This window comes from Bubalus bubalis, chromosome 10, assembly GCF_019923935.1.
Source record: "Bubalus bubalis isolate 160015118507 breed Murrah chromosome 10, NDDB_SH_1, whole genome shotgun sequence".
In the NCBI taxonomy this organism is placed as follows: domain Eukaryota; kingdom Metazoa; phylum Chordata; class Mammalia; order Artiodactyla; family Bovidae; genus Bubalus; species Bubalus bubalis.
In genome coordinates this window covers 957,090-979,741 of record NC_059166.1, presented here as the reverse complement: position 1 = coordinate 979,741, position 22,652 = coordinate 957,090, and the positions used below count along the sequence as shown (strand labels likewise).

The following is a 22,652-nucleotide window of genomic DNA, read 5'->3' as shown; positions in this document are numbered from 1 at the left end:
TGCACGAGCATATGATGCTAAATATATATGATTATTTTATTATATATTCTATGCTAAGTTTATGTGAATATATTTTGTATATACATAAATGTCTTATTTACCAATTGTAATATGTATCTTAAACCATAAGAAAAACCATTCTTTTTCTTTACACTAAACTACAACTGATTTATAAAGAAAGCTTAGAGCCGAAGAATTGATGATTTTGAACTGTGGTGTTGGAGAAGACTCTTGAGGGTCCCTTGGACAGCAAGGAGATCCAACCAGTCCATCCTAAAGGAAATCAGTCCTGAATATTCATTGGAAGGACTGATGCTGAAAATAAACCCACTGAACAGCAAAACACAGTTATATAAATAATAAATTATTCGAAAGTAAATACACAGCACATAAAAGGTGGTACGCTCAGGTTTTATGAACACTTTCTCCTCCTCCTATTCTACTCATTTCAGAATCCACCCTCTGGAGGTGCATGGCCGTCCTGCAGGCAGGCTGTCCTCTTACCCCAAGGTTCATCCATTAGAGACCCCATCTGGCCAAGAAAAGGCTGACCTCCTGGGAGCCTGGAGTCTGGGGCCCGAGTCAACGGCCAGGGTCTGAGGCTCTGTGGGTGGCTGTTCTTCAAGCTGACCACCCGGTCCTGTCCACACTTGGGCACTTGATCTAAGCTTGTTTGCTGGGATGGCTTCTGCCTGAGCTGTTGTTAACGATGCAGAGAGTGTGTCTTTGCTGGAAATGTCAAAATCTCACTTCTCATAATGTACTTGGTGTGCCTGGGGGTCAAAAAGTCACTCTATGGAAAAGCAACAGCTGAAAACGGTCCAAGTTTCCAGGCCTTGTTACAGCTGAGAGATATGACCTGAAAGTCACGCTGGAGCCTATGGTCACGGGTCACCTGCTCTGGCCACTGGGACCCACGTGGCCCCCACCGGGCTCAGAGCTGCCTCCATGTCCATCCCTGGGTGGCTGTGCCAGGGGACTCTGGATGGCGGGGACAGCATGAGCTGAGATCAGCCAGGGTCAGACATGGTGATGGGTTGACCCTTGGCAGCGGCTCGGGGCCCAGACGTTTGGTGGGAGTTCCACAGGGTTCCCCAAAGCCGAGGTCGCCATCGGCTGGGCCGGGAGCCACTTCATCTCTGGACCCTTGCCCTCTGCCAAGTCGCTCCCCTGGGACCAGAGGCCCAGGCTTGGCCAGGCATGGATGGTCCCCACCTTCCCCCCTTCCTCCCCCGGGACCCCAGGGCTGTGGTCCTTGGCATCCAGATGAGGCTTTTTAGAGGAGCAAAGCCTGATCCCATGACCGGGGTGGTGGAGCTGTCAGGCAGCAGCCCCCAGGGTCCCTGAGCCCTCGACCGCCAGCTCCCGTGGCCAAAACACCACTTTGTGAAACAGACGAACTGAGCACGAGCTGCTCGAGCAGCTCAGACCCACAGGGACCCCAGGGCCTTCCACCCCCAGCAGGCGGGCTGTGACTCCACAAGGACCCTCAGCCACGACCGAGGCCTCAGACCCCTTCCCATCAGCGGCCTTGGGGCCTGTTGGAAGTGCCGTGGGGGACCCGGCCTCGGACCTGCACACTCCCTCCCCTCAGGCTGGACCCACCCCCATGTTAGAATCACCTCGGGTTCGTCCGACGCCGCCCACCGAGCACTGTGGGAAGGCACGGTTTGAGGGGTGGGGAGGGTCTTTTCTTCAGGGACAGTGACGGAGCACAGCGTCACCCCGAGTGTTAGAGCCTCACATAAAAGGAAGAGACTCCACAGACCTGTCCCCATGGCGCCACCGCCTCCCCCACAGGTCAGAGGCATGAAACCGGTCCTGGGACCATCGCATGCTGACAGGGGGTGGGTCTGCCAGAAACTTGCCTTTCCATAAACATTCCCCCAAATCGGAACGTGAGGAACTGCGTCTTGCTTCATCACCCAACTTCTCAGCACCCTCAGCACGTCCCCCATCCGCTTTCCCTTCCACAGGCGGAACGCACGCCAGCATCCCCCGGTCATCACGGTACCCGCGTCCAGCCCTCCTCATCGCCTCGTGCCTCAGCTCCCCTGAGCCTCTCGAGGCCCTTCCCTGGGTCTGGCCTCGTCCTCCTCCATGTGCACACACCCACCTGTTCACCACCCAAATCAAGCTGGATCTTCGCCTCTGCCCGTCCCCTTGGGAGGCCTTTCCTGCACCCGAGGCTTCAAACATGCTGTCCCTCTGTCCATCTCCCCCTGCAGCCCTCACGGTTCCCCCCTAACTGAGGCTGCGGTACTGCTCAGAAGTCCCAGGGGCAGTGGGGCAGCCAGAGATGCCTAGGCTGCCCGTGGCCTCCTCCCGTCACTGAGCGACCGGCTTATCCAGACAACGCCATGATCACACACGCACCCGCTGAGCCTCCTGCGGCTTCTCGCTCTGGTTTGCAACCAGACTGGTCCAGGGAAGCACCGTTCGTATGACGAGGGGCCCCGTGGGTTGCCCCTCTCCCCTGAGTCGTCCCAGTGGGATCAACACTCACCACGCCACTCGGTCCCCAGTGGGATAGCGAGAGGCAACAGAGGATGGACTCCCTAGGGTTACATCCTGCGTGACCCGGGTGGCTCCACCAACCACGGTGAGACCTGCCTTCAACAGCCTCCTGCTCTGTGAAGACCCCCGACTGCGTCTCGGCCTCAGAAGGCCTGACACAGAGCTCTGCTCATCCTGCTGGGGTCCGTCCACTGAACCCCGGCAGGACCCCTGCTAGCTCTTTAAAAAAGGGAGAGAGATTGATTTATAGAAAACCTTTTTACAATTTATTTCCTGTTATGAACCTTTGAAGTATAAAAATGAGGCTCTAGCTAAATGCAGGGTTCAGTGGTGAAAATCTGACCATGAGAAACAAATAAATTAATATTTACAGTCTTTGGCAAAACAAAAGAAGTTTCATCCATCTGTACCAAAAGTTTGTTTAAAAGAAAAAAACATAAATAATTTACAAAAAAAAATATGGTACATTCTAAATATTCACATCATCATCCTGTACCACCGAACACAGCGACACAGAGGCCTGCACACTCTTCACCACGGGCACATTTAATGGCATCGCCCAACACTCCGTTGTCTTGGGAAGACAGCTCCACCAAAAAACGTAAAAAGTGCAGCAAGAAGGCAATTAGCCTCAAAGAAGCAACAAATGCAAGTTTATCAGATGGCACGAGCAAGGGAGACAGGTCGCGGGTCCTCTCTGTCCGTGACAGAGGCGTTAGCTCGCTGTCAACCGGAAGAGAGGCCGTCTGCCACATCAGGCCGACGAGACAAGTCTTCTTACTGAGCCCCTACGTGGAGTGAGATTAACTAATATTTCCTGCAGAAACGTCATGCAACTTAAAGCGAAAAACAAATCAAGCCTGTGAATACTGCTGTGTGAGTAAGGGGTGTGTCAATTTATCCTTGGCATTCAAAGTCTTTAAAGTCTTACATACAGCAGATAGAAAATAGTGAAAAAAAATGTATATATATGGAATTAAAGTCACTGGCAACAGTATATATTAAGGTTCCATTATAAACTCTTCATTATTGTTTGTTTATTCTATCACATTCTGCAGCATGCTTGATCACGGCAATATCACATTATAAAGCCTTGTATTTTGACAGAAGATATCTTGCTATAACTGTACCTTTATATCATACGCTAGTTATATGTTGACTTCTAGAAGTTATACTATGTACGCACTACTTGGCATATTTAAATAAGTTACTGGTGAACAGAACTGCATTCTATACTCACTTAATAAATATCAACACAACATTTATAACTGGAACCTTAATGGAATGTGTTACCAAGTTGGGTAAAAGCAACTTGCCCACAGTGTCAAAGCCTCGACGAGGGATTAGATGCAGAAACGCATGTGCCGACCGCTTCTCCACTGGCTCTTCTACAGCAGCAGAGATGGGAAGGAGCCCCAGCAAGGATTCTGGGGACCAGGCCTCGGAACCAAGGGCCAGCTGGCTATGAGTTCTCCCAGGTCCACCACGGCTGGAAGGGCCACTGCGATGATGGCACGTCCTCTGCTAAACCACCAGGTCAGCAGGGCTTTGCCAGACCCACATCTAGACCCACAGCAGAGCCGTCTCACAAGGATGGTCCTTCTTTGATGAGACTACCTCTCTGAGGGCTCCCACTGTGGGACAAGAGAGTCGGGGAGGGGTATTCACTTATTCCCATGGGTATTTCTGATGTTCCAGTTAGTTACCTGACATCCCACATATGTGACTGCTGTCTCCTGACCTCTTTCCGATGATGGAATTACTTCAAACTTGAGTTGACCCTTCTTTATAGTTTACCTAACAATATATGGGTGCTCTCACACCCAACTTTAAGCACTGAAAGTAGTGTGGCAATATTTTTCCTGCTTAATTTATCATAATGGCTTATACACAATATTCCCTTCAACTCCATATACACATAAATACAAAAAGTACTTACATTTCATATGTAAACGTCATTCTTTTTAAACACAGAAGAAAAGAAAAACAATGCAATATCATGCTCAATTTTCACTCCACATGAAGTCTCATGGATCATAGAACTGCTTTTCCTGTAGTGGGTTGGATGTTCATCTTTCAGTTCCATTATTATTTATCCTCTGAAGGCACTTGGGCTTGGGTTGAGGACAGCAGGTGAAGAACCACTCAGGGTAGGGTCAGGGGCAGGAGGTCTGCTAGAGAGAGTAGCTGGAAGCACTGGGATGGGCTGAGGTGTCTGGGTAACAGCATCTACAGTACTTTGCTGGAAACACAGCGAATCTTGCTTAGACATCTGCAAAACATAGGGACAGAATTTGGAGACTGGACCGTGAGTTTTGATTTGTTTAACTATAACCTAAAATATCATTATTTCTATTTTTTAAAAAAGACATCCACAATATGCATGGATGCATGAATGATTGAATGAATGGATGGAAAGATGGATGGATGTGGATGGATGGATGGGGATGGGTGGATGGACGGGGACGGGTGGATGGGTGAATGGACAGAAGCATAGATGCAATGATGGGTAGATGCATGGATGGATGGATGCATGATGGATAGATGGATGGATGGGTGGATGGATGGATGGGGATGGAAGGATGAATGGATGGACGGATGGATGGATGATGGATAGATGGATGGCTGTATGGGTGTATGGGTGGATGCTGATGGATGGGTGGATGGATGGATAGAAGGATGGATGGATAGATGGATGGATGAATGATGGACAGATGGATGGATGAATGGGTGGATGGGTGGATGGTGATGGATGGATAGATGGATGGATGGATGGATGGATGATGGATAGATGGATGGATGGATGGGTGGATGGGTGGATGGTGATGGATGGATAGATGGATGGATAGATGGATGGATGAATGAATGAATAGATGGATAGAAGCATAGATGGGTGGATGGATGGATGGGGATAGATGGATGGATGGATGAATGGATAGATAGATGGATGAATGGGTGGATGGGTGGATGGTGATGGATGGATAGATGGATGGATGGATGGATGAATGGATAGATGGATAGAAGCATAGATGGGTGGATGGATGGATGGGGATATATGGATGGATGGATGAATGGATAGATAGATGGATGAATGGGTGGATGGGTGGATGGGGTGGATGGTGATGGATGGATGGATGAATGGATAGATGGATAGAAGCATAGATGGGTGGATGGATGGGGATAGATGCATGGATGGATGGATGAATGGATGGATGAATGCAGGATGAATGGATAGATGGATAGAAGCATAGATGGGTGGAAGGATGGGGATAGATGGATGGATGGATGGATGGATGGATGATGGATAAATGGATGGATGAATGGATGGACGGATGGATGGATGATGGATAGATGGATGGGTGTATGGGTGTATGGGTGGATGCTGATGGATGGGTGGATGGATGGATAGAAGGATGGATGGATAGATGGATGGATGAATGATGGACAGATGGATGGATGAATGGGTGGATGGGTGGATGGTGATGGATGGATAGATGGATGGATGGATGGATGATGGATAGATGGATGGATGAATGGGTGGATGGGTGGATGGTGATGGATGGATAGATGGATGGATGGATGGATGATGGATAGATGGATGGATGGATGGGTGGATGGGTGGATGGTGATGGATGGATGAATGAATGAATAGATGGATAGAAGCATAGATGGGTGGATGGATGGATGGGGATAGATGGATGGATAGATGGATGGATGAATGGATGGATGGGTGGATGGTGATGGATGGATAGATGGATGGATGGATGGATGAATGGATAGATGGATAGAAGCATAGATGGGTGGATGGATGGGGATAGATGCATGGATGGATGGATGAATGGATGGATGGATAGATGATGGATAGATGGATGGATGGATAGATGAATGGAGGATGAATGGATAGATGGATAGAAGCATAGATGGGTGGAAGGATGGGGATAGATGGATGGATGGATGGATGGATGGATGATGGATAAATGGATGGATGAATGGGTGGATGGGTGGATGGTGATGGATGGATGGATAGAAGCATAGATGGGTGGATGAATGGATGGGGATAGATGGATGGATGTATGGGTGGATGGAAGGATGGGGATAGAGGATGGATGGATGGATGATGGATAGATGGATAGATGGATGGATGGATGATGAATAGATGGATGGATGGATGGATGAATGGATAGATGGATAGAAGCATAGATGGGTGGATGGATGGGGATAGATGGATGGATGGATAGATGGATAGAAGCATAGATGGGTGGATGGATGGGGATAGATGCATGGATGGATGGATGAATGGATGGATGGATAGATGATGGATAGATGGATGGATGGATAGATGAATGGAGGATGAATGGATAGATGGATAGAAGCATAGATGGGTGGAAGGATGGGGATAGATGGATGGATGGATGGATGGATGATGGATAAATGGATGGATGAATGGGTGGATGGGTGGATGGTGATGGATGGATGGATAGAAGCATAGATGGGTGGATGAATGGATGGGGATAGATGGATGGATGGATGGATGATGGATAGATGGATAGATGGATGGATGGATGATGAATAGATGGATGGATGGATGGATGGATGAATGGATGGATGAATGGATAGATGGATAGAAGCATAGATGGGTGGAAGGATGGGGATAGATGGATGGATGGATGGATGGGTGGATTGAAGTATGGGGATAGATGGATGGATGGATGGATAGATGGATGGATGGATGGGTGTATGGGTGGATGGAGATGGATGGATGGATGGGTGGATAGATGGATGGATGGATGGATGGATGGATAGAAGCATAGATGAAATGATGGGTGGATGGATGGATGGATGGACATATGGAAGGAAATGTGAGATGTCTCAAATGAAACCTAAAGTAAGGAAGAGAACACTCCACCAGAATCAAGAAGACATATCAACACTCTTGCTGTGTGATTTTTGAAAAGTATCTCTGACTCTTACCTCAACTGTAGAAGATACATTCATATCTATGTGAAAGCACAGGTTTAGACCACATAGAAGCCAAGCTCCCTTCCAGCTCTATCACACTTGACTTGAATATATGCCTAGGGAGACACCCAGAGAGACCCTCCCTCCACCTCCTCCCTCCTTCCTGCCTTCCGTTGTCCCTCCCTCCTTCTCTCTGTCTCTGCCTCTTCCTTCCTTTCTTTCTCGCCCTTTCTTTACTTCTTTCTCTCAACCTTTCCTTTTCTTCTTCCTTCTTTCCTTTCTTCCTATCAGGGGCTGCAATCTAACGTGCCAAAGGGGCCCAGAAGGTGTAGATGGTGCAGGAAGCTATGGGGTGGAGTATAGTGGGTAGGTAAAGTCTGTGAATAACAAAAGCGTTTGTCCTACTGAAGACATTCGTATGGAATTCAAAACAAACAAACTGACAAAGTCAAGCTGACCAAACCAAACATCTGCTGGGCGGGCCAGCAGTTTATTTCCCTGACGTGCAGCTTTTGCAACATGAAAAGCAAAATGTGCATTCCTTCCCTGTGCTCTGTGACACACAGGGCCCCAGTGAACCCTGTTCTCACACTCACCTCTGCATTCATATTTGAGGTCCGAGAAGTAGACCATCTCTTGAGAGAAGACAAACAGACCCAGCCGTCCACCAGCGTAGGTTTGGTCATAGATGGGTCCTGAGTCCGCCATGACTTGTTTTCCTTCATGTACTAAGACTCTGAAAACAAAACAAGGAGATGGAAAGAGAAGGTCAAAACTGTGAAACACATTCACCAGAGGGCAGGAGGTCAGCTTTCTCCTCACAAGGCTCGCCAAGAGCAACAGCAACACCCACACCAACCTTCCTCCCCGTGACTCACTGACAATCACCCGCCCAAGCTTCCAAGCTGCCTCTGCCTTGAAGAGCCAGGAATACTGTAGTGGAGTCAGGAGGCCCTTCCCTCAGCCTAACCCTGATCTCAACTCCAACCCTACCCTGACCTTAGCTCTAACCCTAACCATGACCCTGACCCTAACTTGACCTTAACGCTAACCCTAACCCTGGCCCTAACGCTAACCCTCGCCCTGGCAGCAGGCTTCTGGCCTTCACACTGCATGAAAGCCTTGTGCTCACCTGCTTCCTCAAGAACCGTGTGCTGACTGACACGTAAGCACAGGCTCTACCCCACGTGCACAGAGGCTCTGAAGCTCCCTGGTAGGGGAGGGGCTCACGAGTGGAGAAACAGGGACTCTCCCCGGAACAGTCCCTGCAGCCAACCTGCACCGCCCCTTCTCAGATCTGTCTGTTGTCACAGAGGACACACACACACACTCCTGGTGGAGCATCAGACCGGCCTGTGCGCTAAGTCCAACTCTGCAAAAAGCTTTAATTTAAGTCACTGTGCTTTAATCAAAACTGATTAAAAATGCTGTCATGCCGAGAGGACGAGATTCTGCCGGACTGCTTTGTCAAAGTTTTGTTCGAGATGAGTCTTGGACTCAGCCGTTCACAAATCAGAAATAAGCAGGAACCTGTGCAAAGGAATTATGTGCTAATCCACAAAGACACAGCACTTCAACTGCACTTTCCCTCCTGTAAGGGAGATGCTTACCCCCTTCTGGCTTATTACAACAAGTTTTGTCTCCTCTTCAATAGTTTTGTTTTGGCTTTTTACTTTCTTTTTTTTTTTTTTTTAAGTGATGTGTAGAAGAAGATGCTGGACATAAAAGAGAAACATTTAAAGTGGAAAAATCCAGGGAGCAGCACACAGGGCAGAATCCCTTCAGCTGATTCATCTGGGGACGCTGTGCAGTGGAAAGACATTTCTGAAATGGACAAGTGCTGGGCAGAATCGCAGCGGGCAGCAAGCCTCCCTCCCCCTACCTTATGTAGCCCGTCTTAGGCCTGTGGGTCAGATGCCACCGATAGGCAGTGTAGTCCTTCCAGCCGATATTCTTGGGGTCGTGCCATAGCGTGCGAACCTGAGAGAGAGCATCACTCTAAGAACAACTGGCTCCCTGAGCCTTAAGTGTGGCTTTAGAGCACCAAAAGGGACACAGAACATCCCTGTGATGAGAAACACCCGCGCGCAGGTGGCCAGGTCTCCGTCTGACGAATTCCACAGCGTGAACCTTAGCGTGAGCAAAGCCCGCTGACCGGGGCTGTGCCATTCAGTGTGAGGAGCCACCAGGCTGAGCTCTGGGTCTCTGCTTTCCCAATGCAGGACCGAGACTTTGGAGCCCTTTTCTCTCCGTTTCTATAGGGCGCAGACCTATGCTTCACGTGCAGGAGGTTCTCCAGTGGTGTTTATACAAGCACCAGGCACGGCATCTTTAATAAGCGAGAGTATTGTAATTATCTGAGCTTCCCTGGTGGCTCAGATGGTAAAGAGTCTGCCTGCAATGCAGGAGACTTGGGTTCGAGCCTTGGTTCAGAAAGATCCTCTGGAGAAAGGAATGACACCCACTCCAGTGTTCTTGCCTGGAGAATCCCATGGACAGAGGAGCCAGGTGGGCTACAGTCCCTGGGGTCGCAAAGGGTCGGACGCGACCGAGTGGCTCACCCTGACTGGCTGAGGTGAAATGAACATAAACAGAGCTGGGGCTATTTTGCGAGGGGCTGGGACTGCTCTCCTGAGGGCCCAGGGCAGCCGCCTGCCGGGAGGAGCCGTGCTCACCTGTCCCTCCGTGTTGCCCGTGTGCCACAGGGCGTTCCTCAGGTGCTCGCCCGTCCCCGTGGTGGAGTTCACCACCTTGAGGGACACCCCCGAGTAGCCATAGGCCCGGGTGGGCTGGTCCTCCCAGTAGGTCTGCGTCACCTGCTTCCACATCACCACGTAGAAGCGGCTGCTGGACTGGTAGCCGAAGACGAAGCCCGCGTAGTCGTCGTCGCGGTCTGTGTTCACGTAGAATGTGCCGCTGAAGTCGACAGACCCGAACTCGTCGAAACCTGGAGGCCGCAGGGAACATGTGCCATCAGAAACAGCCTTCTAGGGGACCCCTGGACACAGGCGGAGAGGGCTCTTCCCTTCCATCCAACTGGAGCCCTGTTCCTGGGCGATGAGGGCACTGAGGGAACTTAATCTTTCTAAAGTTACGGGAGGCCTTCACTGCCTTAGGTAATAAACACAGAATCCGTAAAATAAAAGGGCCTGCTGAATAAGAGATCTCAGAGACTGGAGAGGCAAAGACGCCCTTCCCCGAGCTCTTCCATCACAAATACTTAGGAAGATGGTTTGCAAACCAAGGGAGGGTGGGAGCTACCAGAGAGACCCACTGCTCTGTCCCCTCAGTCTGAAGGGGCAAGCTTGCATGCTCCGCGGCACACATGCTGAAGCTCACCCACAGCGATGCCAGGGTCGGAGTTGGCTGTCTGCACCAGCTCTTTGCCTTGATGGCGAATGACCCAGTTGGGATCAATCTGAGTGGTGCCCTTGGGGTCCAGGTGGACCATCTGGAAGTTCCGGAAGTCCGTCTCGCTGATGGCGTTGTTCTCAGGACACACGTCGTCAATATCAGGGATACTATCATTGTCAAAGTCATCTTTACAAGCGTCCCCACGCCCATCGCCTGTCGCCGAGGAGGAGCAGAGAGAAAAGCAAAGTGAGGGCTCGCCGTCTGCCTCTCTGTGTCTGAGAAGACTTAGTACATGAGTCTCTGAAACTCTGAGGCCAAGGGCTTGGCAGTGCTTTCTGGATCAGCGCCTGCAATTGCTGACGTTTTGCCCCAACACCCTGAGGAGGAGTCTGGACTCTCTTCTCAAAACGTCGCTCTGATAACACTGCAGTGAAGCTTGCCATATGTGAGCTCCCGTGAGAGCCATTTCTTTTCATTCTGAACTTGACATTGGGATACAAAACCTGAACCTTGCCAGGGGAAGTCAAGCTGAATTTCCAGCTTTTCCCTCTGAATGTCTTCAGAACCTTTGCTACTACCTCAGTTGCCCCGCCTGCAATCTGCTTGGCCTTGAGGGCAGAACTCTTTGATGAAAAATGGTCTCCCTGGGGAGAAATGGACTTCCGGTTTTGGGGGGCATCTTGTCAGTTTTCCCAGGGGTGGGGCTGGGGGCCACAGACCAGCCTGGCTTATGGAGAGATGCCCGCTGAGACCTCATGGGTATGCACTCCATGCTAACGGTGACAATCCAGATGACCGCTCACTAAATCACCCTGTCGGACCGCCTGCTGCCTTAGAGGGAGAAAAGATACCGAGTTCAACCAAGTTTCCGTCACATCCCTCACACGGTCCTCAGTTCCCCTCAGAGGTACACGGCCCCTCAGTTCCGCTCAGAGGCAGACAGCCCCTCAGTTCCTCTCAGAGGCAGAGGGTCCCTCAGTTCCGCTCAGAGGCAGAGGGTCCCTCAGTTCCACTCAGAGGCACAGGGTCCCTCAGTTCTGCTCAGAGGCAGATGGTCCCTCAGTTCTGCTCAGAGGCAGATAGTCCCTCCGTTCTGCTCAGAGGCACATATTCCGCACTCTGGGAGACAGGCCTGCGCTCTAGCTGGCGGGAGTATCCACAGCCCCGAAGACATCCCTGAGCACCGGCCTCGCCTCCACTCCAACCACCCCCGGCACCAGCCAAGCCCTCTCGCAGGCCCAGCTGTGGGGACAGAAGCCACTGGTCCTCTTGTCAAGAAGGAGCTCTGTGCTGCTCGTGGCCGGGTGTCCTTGGAGCTGCCCTTCAGCCAGTGAGTCTCCATGTGCCTCTGGGTCAGTGGGCTCCATCCTCCCCGCCCCCACCTCCGTCTCGTCCAGGGCAGCTGCGCGCCCTCCACCAGCACTTGGGTCGGCCTCCAGCAGACGCCAGAGGACACCCGGTCCTCTGCTGCGCCCCTGATGCGTCACCTGAGACCCTGAGCCGCCCTGGCTCCGGGCCCTGCAGACCCTCTCCCCGGGGCCGCTAGGGTAAAGAGCTCTTTTTGTGCGACACCTCATGCCCTGTGCCCCACCGCCCTGCGAGGCACCTACCGTCCACGTCCTCCTGGCCGGGGTTGGCGACCAGCCGGCAGTTGTCCCTGTCATCGGGGACCCCGTCATTGTCGTCGTCCGAGTCGCAGGCGTCGCCCCGGCCGTCGCGGTCGTGGTCGGCCTGGCTGGCGTTGGGGATGTAGGGGCAGTTGTCCTGGTTGTTCTGGTGGCCGTCTTCGTCGACGTCCTCGTTGTTGTCACACTGGTCTCCCACGAGGTCGTTGTCCACGTCGGTCTGGGAGGCAGAGTTCGGGGACAGCGGCACTGAGCCTCCGCCCAGCGAAACAGATGCCAGGTTGAAGTCGCCGAGCGCGTGCAGCCTGGCCCACCTCACCCCACGTGAGCCGCGACCGCAGAGAGGAGACGGCCTCCTGAGACAACCCGCCAACATCAGAACGGGCACTGGGGTCAGGCGTCTCTGCATCTAACCCACCCCCTACAGGGCCTCGCCCTCCTTAAGGGGGACTGGAAAGCATCAGCTGCCACGGAATCAGGTCCTTTCTGACAACGTCCTTTCTCCAGCATGCTCTGTGAACTACATCAGCATGTTCCATTCCCACTGTGGCTTCCAGAGGCCAACCTGGAAAAGCAGCCAATTTCACTGCCTGCTTCATGGAAACACCGAGCTGATTGGGAGACTTGCTCCCACGCACAGCGGGGCAGAGGCACCTACTGTCTGGCTGGGGGCCAGCGAGATGCAGTCATGCTCGGGCTCGAGTTCAGTCAGCGTTTTCAGTTAAAATGATTGAGCAGCCTGTCTGTCGTGTCCCGGCAGAGCGCGTGGAAAACCACCAGGCCACGCAGTCTGTGATGACCCCTCGACCTCTGCACCTCGCGACGCCCTGGTCAGCCGCCCCGTCCCTCACCTGGTCGGGGTTGCGCGACGCCCTGGTCGGCCGCCCCGTCCCTCACCTGGTCGGGGTTGCGCGATGCCCTGGCTGGCCGCCCCGTCCCTCACCTGGTCGGGGTTGCGCGATGCCCTGGCTGGCCGCCCCGTCCCTCACCTGGTCGGGGTTGTGCCCGTCCCTCACCTGGTCCGGGTTGTGCCCCGTCCCTCACCTGGTCGGGGTTGTGCCCGTCCCTCACCTGGTCGGGGTTGTGCCCGTCCCTCACCTGGTCCGGGTTGTGCCCGTCCCTCACCTGGTCGGGGTTGTGCCCGTCCCTCACCTGGTCCGGGTTGTGCCCGTCCCTCACCTGGTCGGGGTTGTGCCCGTCCCTCACCTGGTCCGGGTTGTGCCCGTCCCTCACCTGGTCGGGGTTGTGCCCGTCCCTCACCTGGTCCGGGTTGTGCCCGTCCCTCACCTGGCCGGCCGCCCGTCCCTCACCTGGTCCGGGTTGTGCCCGTCCCTCACCTGGTCCGGGTTGTGCCCGTCCCTCACCTGGTCGGGGTCGGCACCCCGTCCCTCACCTGGTCCGGGTTGTGCCCGTCCCTCACCTGGTCGGGGTTGTGCCCGTCCCTCACCTGGTCCGGGTTGTGCCCATCCCTCACCTGGTCCGGGTTGTGCCCGTCCCTCACCTGGTCCGCGTTGTGCCCGTCCCTCACCTGGCCGGCCGCCCGTCCCTCACCTGGTCGGGGTTGTGCCCGTCCCTCACCTGGTCGGGGTTGTGCCCGTCCCTCACCTGGCCGGCCGCCCGTCCCTCACCTGGTCCGGGTTGTGCCCGTCCCTCACCTGGTCCGCGTTGTGCCCGTCCCTCACCTGGCCGGCCGCCCGTCCCTCACCTGGTCGGGGTTGTGCCCGTCCCTCACCTGGTCCGGGTTGTGCCCGTCCCTCACCTGGTCGGGGTTGTGCCCGTCCCTCACCTGGTCGGGGTTGTGCCCGTCCCTCACCTGGCCGGCCGCCCGTCCCTCACCTGGTCCGGGTTGTGCCCGTCCCTCACCTGGTCGGGGTTGTGCCCGTCCCTCACCTGGTCCGGGTTGTGCCCGTCCCTCACCTGGTCCGGGTTGTGCCCGTCCCTCACCTGGTCGGGGTTGTGCCCGTCCCTCACCTGGTCGGGGTTGTGCCCGTCCCTCACCTGGCCGGCCGCCCGTCCCTCACCTGGTCCGGGTTGTGCCCGTCCCTCACCTGGTCGGGGTTGTGCCCGTCCCTCACCTGGTCCGGGTTGTGCCCGTCCCTCACCTGGTCGGGGTTGTGCCCGTCCCTCACCTGGTCCGGGTTGTGCCCGTCCCTCACCTGGTCCGGGTTGTGCCCGTCCCTCACCTGGTCCGCGTTGTGCCCGTCCCTCACCTGGCCGGCCGCCCGTCCCTCACCTGGTCGGGGTTGTGCCCGTCCCTCACCTGGTCCGGGTTGTGCCCGTCCCTCACCTGGTCCGGGTTGTGCCCGTCCCTCACCTGGCCGGCCGCCCGTCCCTCACCTGGTCGGGGTTGTGCCCGTCCCTCACCTGGTCCGGGTTGTGCCCGTCCCTCACCTGGTCGGGGTTGTGCCCGTCCCTCACCTGGTCGGGGTTGTGCCCGTCCCTCACCTGGCCGGCCGCCCGTCCCTCACCTGGTCCGGGTTGTGCCCGTCCGTCACCTGGTCGGGGTTGTGCCCGTCCCTCACCTGGTCCGGGTTGTGCCCGTCCCTCACCTGGTCGGGGTTGTGCCCGTCCCTCACCTGGTCGGGGTTGTGCCCGTCCCTCACCTGGTCGGGGTTGTGCCCGTCCCTCACCTGGTCCGGGTTGTGCCCCGTCCCTCACCTGGTCCGGGTTGTGCCCGTCCCTCACCTGGTCGGGGTTGTGCCCGTCCCTCACCTGGTCGGGGTTGTGCCCGTCCCTCACCTGGTCGGGGTTGTGCCCGTCCCTCACCTGGTCCGGGTTGTGCCCCGTCCCTCACCTGGTCCGGGTTGTGCCCGTCCCTCACCTGGTCGGGGTTGTGCCCGTCCCTCACCTGGTCGGGGTTGTGCCCGTCCCTCACCTGGCCGGCCGCCCGTCCCTCACCTGGTCGGGGTTGTGCCCGTCCCTCACCTGGTCGGGGTTGTGCCCGTCCCTCACCTGGTCGGGGTTGTGCCCGTCCCTCACCTGGTCGGGGTTGTGCCCGTCCCTCACCTGGTCCGGGTTGTGCCCCGTCCCTCACCTGGTCGGGGTTGTGCCCGTCCCTCACCTGGTCGGGGTTGTGCCCGTCCCTCACCTGGCCGGCCGCCCGTCCCTCACCTGGTCGGGGTTGTGCCCGTCCCTCACCTGGTCGGGCTTGTGCCCGTCCCTCACCTGGTCGGGGTTGTGCCCGTCCCTCACCTGGTCGGGGTTGTGCCCGTCCCTCACCTGGTCGGGGTTGTGCCCGTCCCTCACCTGGTCGGGGTTGTGCCCGTCCCTCACCTGGTCCGCGTTGTGCCCGTCCCTCACCTGGTCCGCGTTGTGCCCGTCCCTCACCTGGTCGGGGTTGTGCCCGTCCCTCACCTGGTCGGGTTGTGCCCGTCCCTCACCTGGTCCGCGTTGTGCCCGTCCCTCACCTGGCCGGCCGCCCGTCCCTCACCTGGTCGGGGTTGTGCCCGTCCCTCACCTGGTCCGCGTTGTGCCCGTCCCTCACCTGGGCGGGGTTGTGCCCGTCCCTCACCTGGTCCGCGTTGTGCCCGTCCCTCACCTGGTCGGGGTTGTGCCCGTCCCTCACCTGGGCGGGGTTGTGCCCGTCCCTCACCTGGGCGGGGTTGTGCCCGTCCCTCACCTGGTCGGGGTTGTGCCCGTCCCTCACCTGGTCGGGGTTGTGCCCGTCCCTCACCTGGTCGGGGTTGTGCCCGTCCCTCACCTGGTCGGGGTTGTGCCCGTCCCTCACCTGGTCGGGGTTGTGCCCGTCCCTCACCTGGCCGGCCGCCCGTCCCTCACCTGGTCGGGGTTGTGCCCGTCCCTCACCTGGTCGGGCTTGTGCCCGTCCCTCACCTGGTCGGGGTTGTGCCCGTCCCTCACCTGGTCGGGGTTGTGCCCGTCCCTCACCTGGTCGGGGTTGTGCCCGTCCCTCACCTGGTCCGCGTTGTGCCCGTCCCTCACCTGGTCCGCGTTGTGCCCGTCCCTCACCTGGTCCGCGTTGTGCCCGTCCCTCACCTGGTCGGGGTTGTGCCCGTCCCTCACCTGGTCGGGTTGTGCCCGTCCCTCACCTGGTCCGCGTTGTGCCCGTCCCTCACCTGGCCGGCCGCCCGTCCCTCACCTGGTCGGGGTTGTGCCCGTCCGTCACCTGGTCGGGGTTGTGCCCGTCCGTCACCTGGTCGGGGTTGTGCCCGTCCCTCACCTGGTCGGGTTGTGCCCGTCCCTCACCTGGTCGGGGTTGTGCCCGTCCCTCAGCTGGTCGGGGTTGTGCCCGTCCCTCACCTGGTCGGGGTTGTGCCCGTCGCTCACCTGGTCGGGGTCGGCGCCCCGTCCCTCACCTGGTCGGGGTTGTGCCCGTCCCTCACCTGGTCGGGTTGTGCCCGTCCCTCACCTGGTCCGCGTTGTGCCCGTCCCTCACCTGGTCCGCGTTGTGCCCGTCCCTCACCTGGTCGGGGTTGTGCCCGTCCCTCACCTGGTCGGGTTGTGCCCGTCCCTCACCTGGTCCGCGTTGTGCCCGTCCCTCACCTGGCCGGCCGCCCGTCCCTCACCTGGTCGGGGTTGTGCCCGTCCGTCACCTGGTCGGGGTTGTGCCCGTCCGTCACCTGGTCGGGGTTGTGCCCGTCCCTCACCTGGTCGGGTTGTGCCCGTCCCTCACCTGGTCGGGGTTGTGCCCGTCCCTCAGCTGGTCGGGGTTGTGCCCGTCCCTCACCTGGTCGGGGTTGTGCCCGTCGCTCACCTGGTCGGGGTCGGCGCCCCGTCCCTCACCTGGTCGGGGTTGTGCCCGTCCCTCACCTGGTCGGGTTGTGCCCGTCCCTCACCTGGCCGGCCGCCCGTCCCTCACCTGGTCCGCGTTGTGCACCAGGGGGCAGTTGTCACAGTGGTCGCCCACGCCGTCCCCGTCGGTGTCCCGCTGGTCGGTGTTGTAGACGTAGGGACAGTTGTCTCGCTCGTTGAAGACATCTGTGGGATGCAGGGAGAACAGGGCGCACGGGGTTTAGAGAAGGCGCACTGCTTGGCTCACTGCATTAAACAACGTACAGCCAAACTTTGGTTTAATAAAAGAGAAATCTAAGGAATCATAAAATGCGAAGATAATTAGATTCATGACAGATTTCCCATTAAAAGGAAAATACCCTTAGTTTAAAGCAGAACCAACTCTCAGAGGTCCCTGGATGGCGAGGCGCACCGAGGCTCAGCACACAAGTCACTGCAGAGTAAATATCTGCATCTTCACGCTGACCGTTGCCCCAACATCCACTCAGAAAGTCTACATTGAGCTGCTGGGGACTGGCCAGCCACCTGGGCTCCACAAACTCACCCATTTCCTACATTACTAGGAAACCAACCAAGACAGACACTGATGGGGGCTTAGGTGCCGTACCTTATACCCAAAAATCTGAAAGTAGACCATGAATTTCATCCAAGTTATGAAAACTATGAATTAACCTGACATGTGGGGGATTCCCAGGAGGTGAGGGGGTCCTGGCAGGTTGGGGGAGGCAGTGGGCTGGGGGTCCTGAGAGGTGGTGAGGGGTCCTGGGAAGTGCGGGCTCTAGGAGGTAGGGGGTCCTGAGAGGTGGGGGGTCCTGGGAAGTAGGGAGTCCTGGCAGGCAGGGGTACTGGCAGGTGGGGGTCCTGGGAGATGGAGGCTCCCAGGAGGTGGGGAGACTCGGGGAAAGACCCTGACCCATACAGGGCTTGGACGTCACAGATGGAGGACAGGAGAAGATGCCTCATCTCCAGGAAAAGCCCTCGAGAGCAGCGTGGGCAGACGCCATCCTGCGCTGATAGAAGCCGGTCAGTGAGATGCCAAGTGGCAGCAAGAAAGCAGCCTGGAGACAGCACAGCTGGGGGCGGGCAGGCGGGGGAGTGGGTGTGAGTCTGGCAGGCTGCTGACCGGGCTGCAGGTGCCCAGGGCGAGGCCGTGCTGGGGGTGGGTGCAGGGTCAGGCCCACTGGCACCGCTTAAAAGGCTTGATGCCATCACAAATCTCCAGCGTCTAGGGTGAAGCCCTGGCGGGGTCTTTGCAATGGATGGCTCAGTGACACCTGGAAGCAGGTCACTGGGGAAACAGAGGGCGTCTGGGAGACCCTTCTCAGAAGCTCGGTTTGTTCAGGGCAGGGTGCTGGGCTCCTGGGGCTGTGAACAGCGGGCATGAGAGGAGACACCAGGGCTGGCAGGACATGGTCGGGAAAGGAAGCTGCAGGTGGGCTGTTTCCCACCGGGGGTCCGAGGCCCCGGGGAAGAGGGGCTGGATGGGGATGGTCTCACGAGAGGAGACATGACTCGGACGTCGCATGCTAGTTAACGTGGGGCGGAGCTCCCCCAGCCATCACAGAGCGCACGGCATCCGCAGCCGCGGGCGGGCCCGCTCACCGTCCCCGTCGATGTCCACGGAGCAGGCGTCACCCTCCCCGTTGCCGTCCGTGTCGATCTGCGCTGGGTTGTGCACGTAGGGGCAGTTGTCGCATCGGTCCCCGACCTCGTCTTTGTCGTAGTCGAACTGACGGGGGTTGAAGAGAAGCTGGCAGTTGTCCTAGAAAAAAAATCAAGGGAAGAATTCCAGCAACAGCGTACAGACGCTCGCTGGGTTACTCATAACAGGACTTGGCACTTACAAGTCGTGTATTTAAAGCAGATCAAGATAACCAGGGTAGAAATACAGCCAGGAAGCTCTACCTACAATTTCTTGACGTCAAGTCATTTTATAATTATTTACACAGTCTATCCATATGAAAAATTTTGAGATTGTCTATGGTAAAGGTGGAGAAGGAAATGGCAACCCACTCCAGTGTTCTTGCTTGGAGAATCCCAGGGATGGGGGAGCCTGGTGGGCTGCCGTCTATGGGGTCGCACTGTGTCGGACACGACTGAAGTGACTTAGCAGCAGCATGGTAAAGGTGATACAGTATGTATATCATGGTGAGGACAGACACATAGACGGTGACGATAGACACGTCAACGTTGAGGGAATGAAAGATCCAAAGAGTTAATGCATCAATGGAAGTGAACCCGCAAACAAACCTTAGCTGCTCTGTGTCTGTGTCTGAATTATGTATGAATACGTTAGATCACATATGTCTGCTACAATTCTTTCGGGAAATGGAGAGTCCTTTGGACTGCAAGGAGATCCAACCAGTCCATCCTAAAGGAAATCAGCCCTGAATAGTCATTGGAAGGACTGATGCTGAAGCTGAAGCTCCAGTCCTTTGGCCACCTGATGTGAAGAACTGACTCATTGGAAAAGACCCTGATGCTGGGAAAGATTGAAGGCAGGAGGACAAGGGGACGGCAGAGGATGAGATGGTTCGATGGCATCACCGACTCAATGGACATGAGTTTGAGCAAGTTCCAGGAGTTGGTGATGGACAGGGAGGCCTGGTGTGCTGCAGTCCATGGGGTCGCAGAGTCGGACATGACTGAGCAACTGAACAACAAGATTCTGCTATCAAGGCAGTGAGCGGTAGCATCTCTGCTTGAAGAGACAGCCCTGCATCACTGGCACCGCTCCCCCAGAAGGAGAATGGATAAGTAAAAGTAAACTATTGAAAGCGTTCTAAGTAGAGCAGCCCACGTGGCTGCACGCCTGGCTGGCTAACGTGCAGTAGAAACCACAGGATTCTCCCGGTGACTCTCAGCCTCGTGGGGAAAGAAGTCCCGGAGGTTCACAGTGAGCTTCCGAGCACCCCAGGCGCTCCGAGCGCGAGGACCGGCCCGGCGCTCGGGGGCGGGAGGAGCAGCCCCAGGCGCTCCGAGCGCGAGGACGGCCCGGCGCGGGAGCCGCCCACCTTCTCGTCCGTGACGCCGTCGTTGTCGTCGTCATCGTCGCAGGCGTCCCCGATGCCATCCTTGTCGAAGTCTTCCTGCCCTGAGTTGGGCAGGAGGGGGCAGTTATCCTGCGAGAGGAGGAAGCAGGCGTTATGAAAACGTCCCGAGCCCCCTGCCCTCAGGAGGAAGCCGGAAGGGCACAGCTGGTGGAGCTCGAGGAAGCCGCGCCGCGGAGACCTCACGGCCAGGCCGGGCTCTGCGTGTCCCCCCGGGGGCTGCCTGAGGCCCGACGTCAGCACCGCCCGTGAGGGGAGAAAGGAAGCCTGTGTCTGGAGCCCTGGATCCCGGTGAAGAGCCCGGACCACGGGAACCGGAGAGAAGGAAAACACAGGACGGGACCAGGCCCCACCCGGCTCCTCCCCAAAAGCTCCAGGCACCGGTGACGACCTCTGACCGGCCAAGGGGCTGCCCAGGGTCATTCCACTGCAGGGGTGGGCCAGGAGCCGAGGGCCAGCACCACCCATCGCCCCTATTCACTGACTTCAACCCTCTCTGATTTCAGTCAATAAACGTGTATCAGGCACTCTGTCCTCTACCAATTCCAACAATGAGCTACTTCTCCAGAACGACCCCTGGAATTTGCAGAAAGCCCTGGGCAGGTGCCTTGGTGGGGGTGCCGGTGGGTGGCCTGGTGTTTCCCGCCCCTCCCTGCCCCCGCTGGCCTCTGGGGCAGGCACGCGGCTGCGGGGCACCCACACCTTGATGCAGTGGTACGTGGCGTTGGTGGCGCACACCAGGCTCTTGTTGGGCCAGCCGTCCAGGTCTGAGTCCTCCCCGCAGATGAGCCCGTCGCCCGCGTAGCCAGTCTGGCACTCACACTTGTACATGGGGTCGCTGAAGTGGCCCAGGTAGATGCACTCGGCATGCCGGTGGCAGCGGTGGGTCTTGTCCTTGCAGGGGTTCTCGGGCTCACACACCTGGGGAGGTGAGGGCGCACGCTGACCCCGACCCTGATGCAGGGACCTGGGAGCCCAGGTCCATCCAGACCCCCAGGGCTGCGCCCCCCGGAAGGGCCTGAGCTTTCAGTGATGCCAGAGCAGGGGCACAGCCCACCCCAGCCTCGGTGATGCCAGGGATCACGGCAAGGCCGCAGGTCCTCACCCGGGCCCTTGGGATGCTGTGCAGACACTCAGCTCCCCGGGCCCTGCTCCCCGCAGAGTAAGCGGTCCCTCCGCACGCCGCCCGCCCCTCTCCGTCCCAGCCCTCCTGATGGTCCTCAAGCCTCTAAGACAGCGGCTCACCTGCTTCTTAGTCCTGGCCGCCTCCAGGCCGACACCGAAGGGCTGGTTCCCCTTGTAGCGCGGCGGGCAGGGCAGGCAGTGGTAGCCGGGCTTGGTGTTGACACAGCGGTGCGCCTTGCTCGTTGCGAAGCACACGTCCGTGACCACGGCGCACTGCGGGACCGACAGGGTGGACATGAGCCTGGGCCCCAGACCTCGCGGGCCACCCCGCAGCCTGGGGAAGGGCACTCACCTCGTCCAGGTCCTCGCAGTGGGTGCCGTTGCCCAGGAAGCCCACCGGGCAGGAGCCGCAGGACCAGGAGCCATCGGGGAAGCTGCTGCACTCAGCTCCAGGGAAGCAGGGGTTGGACAGGCAGCCGTCTGCAGGGAGGGAGGAGACAGTGAGGCTCGCGGCTGCCCAGGAACAGCACCCAGTGGTGGCCTCAGAGATGCCTGCGGCAGAAGCGTCCAGGCCCACAGGTGGCCAAGAGGCAGAGGGCCAAGGAGCCACGCCGCACACCCATTTGATGGGTACACCCACCTGACGGGCACACCCACCTGATGGGCACACCCATCTGCTGGGCATCCTGGATGAGATGGTGTGCCTGCACACCCACCCACCAGGCATACCCACGTGCCAGGTGGCTCCCCACTCCGCACACCCACGTGCCGGGGGGCTCCACACACTGCACACCCACCCATTGGGCACACCCACCTGGCAGGCATACCCACCTGCTAGGCACACCCACCTGCTGGGCATCCTGGATGGAGTGGAGTGCCTGCACACCCACCCGCCGGGCACACCCACCCGCCGGGCACACCCACCCACCAGGCACACCCACCCGCTGGGCACACCCACCCACCAGGCACACCCACCTGCCAGGCGGCTCCCCACCCCGCACACCCACCTATGGGGCAGCTCTTCCTGTTACACATCTGCTGCTCCTTGACATCCCCCACGCAGTCCTTGCCTCCGTGCTGGGGCTCGGGGCTGTTGCAGACGCGCGTCCGCTCACGGATCCCTCCAGCACAGGTGGCTGTGCAGGCCGACCACGGGGACCAGGGGCTCCACCGGCCATCCACTGGGGGCGGGAGGACAGCAAGGTCATGCGGGGACGGGATCTGCACTGGGACGCAGCTGGGCCTCTAAACGGAGACACCAGCCAGACAAGGG

The 22,652-nt window shown here is 57.4% G+C and overlaps 1 protein-coding gene across 2 annotated transcripts in view; it reads right to left on the bottom strand.

Annotated features, from left to right (window-relative positions):
* Positions 1–2,760: 2,760 nt before the first annotated feature.
* The window catches only part of THBS2 (thrombospondin 2), a 34,373-nt gene continuing 14,481 nt past the window's right edge, over positions 2,761–22,652 (bottom strand). Inside the window, exons 10-23 of one of the 2 annotated variants that reach the window (XM_045161901.1) lie at positions 22,387–22,560; positions 21,732–21,859; positions 21,500–21,652; positions 20,957–21,175; positions 20,219–20,326; positions 18,807–18,966; positions 17,272–17,390; positions 17,196–17,222; positions 12,441–12,675; positions 10,816–11,043; positions 10,152–10,423; positions 9,359–9,456; positions 8,073–8,212; positions 2,761–4,789 (exon numbers count right to left, since the gene is read on the bottom strand). In XM_045161901.1, the coding sequence (XP_045017836.1) occupies positions 4,782–4,789; positions 8,073–8,212; positions 9,359–9,456; positions 10,152–10,423; positions 10,816–11,043; positions 12,441–12,675; positions 17,196–17,222; positions 17,272–17,390; positions 18,807–18,966; positions 20,219–20,326; positions 20,957–21,175; positions 21,500–21,652; positions 21,732–21,859; positions 22,387–22,560 (2,069 nt within the window). In that variant the 3' untranslated portion in view covers positions 2,761–4,781. The remainder of the gene's footprint in view (positions 4,790–8,072; positions 8,213–9,358; positions 9,457–10,151; positions 10,424–10,815; positions 11,044–12,440; positions 12,676–17,195; positions 17,223–17,271; positions 17,391–18,806; positions 18,967–20,218; positions 20,327–20,956; positions 21,176–21,499; positions 21,653–21,731; positions 21,860–22,386; positions 22,561–22,652) is intronic. The other variant, XM_045161902.1, reaches the window with a different exon arrangement.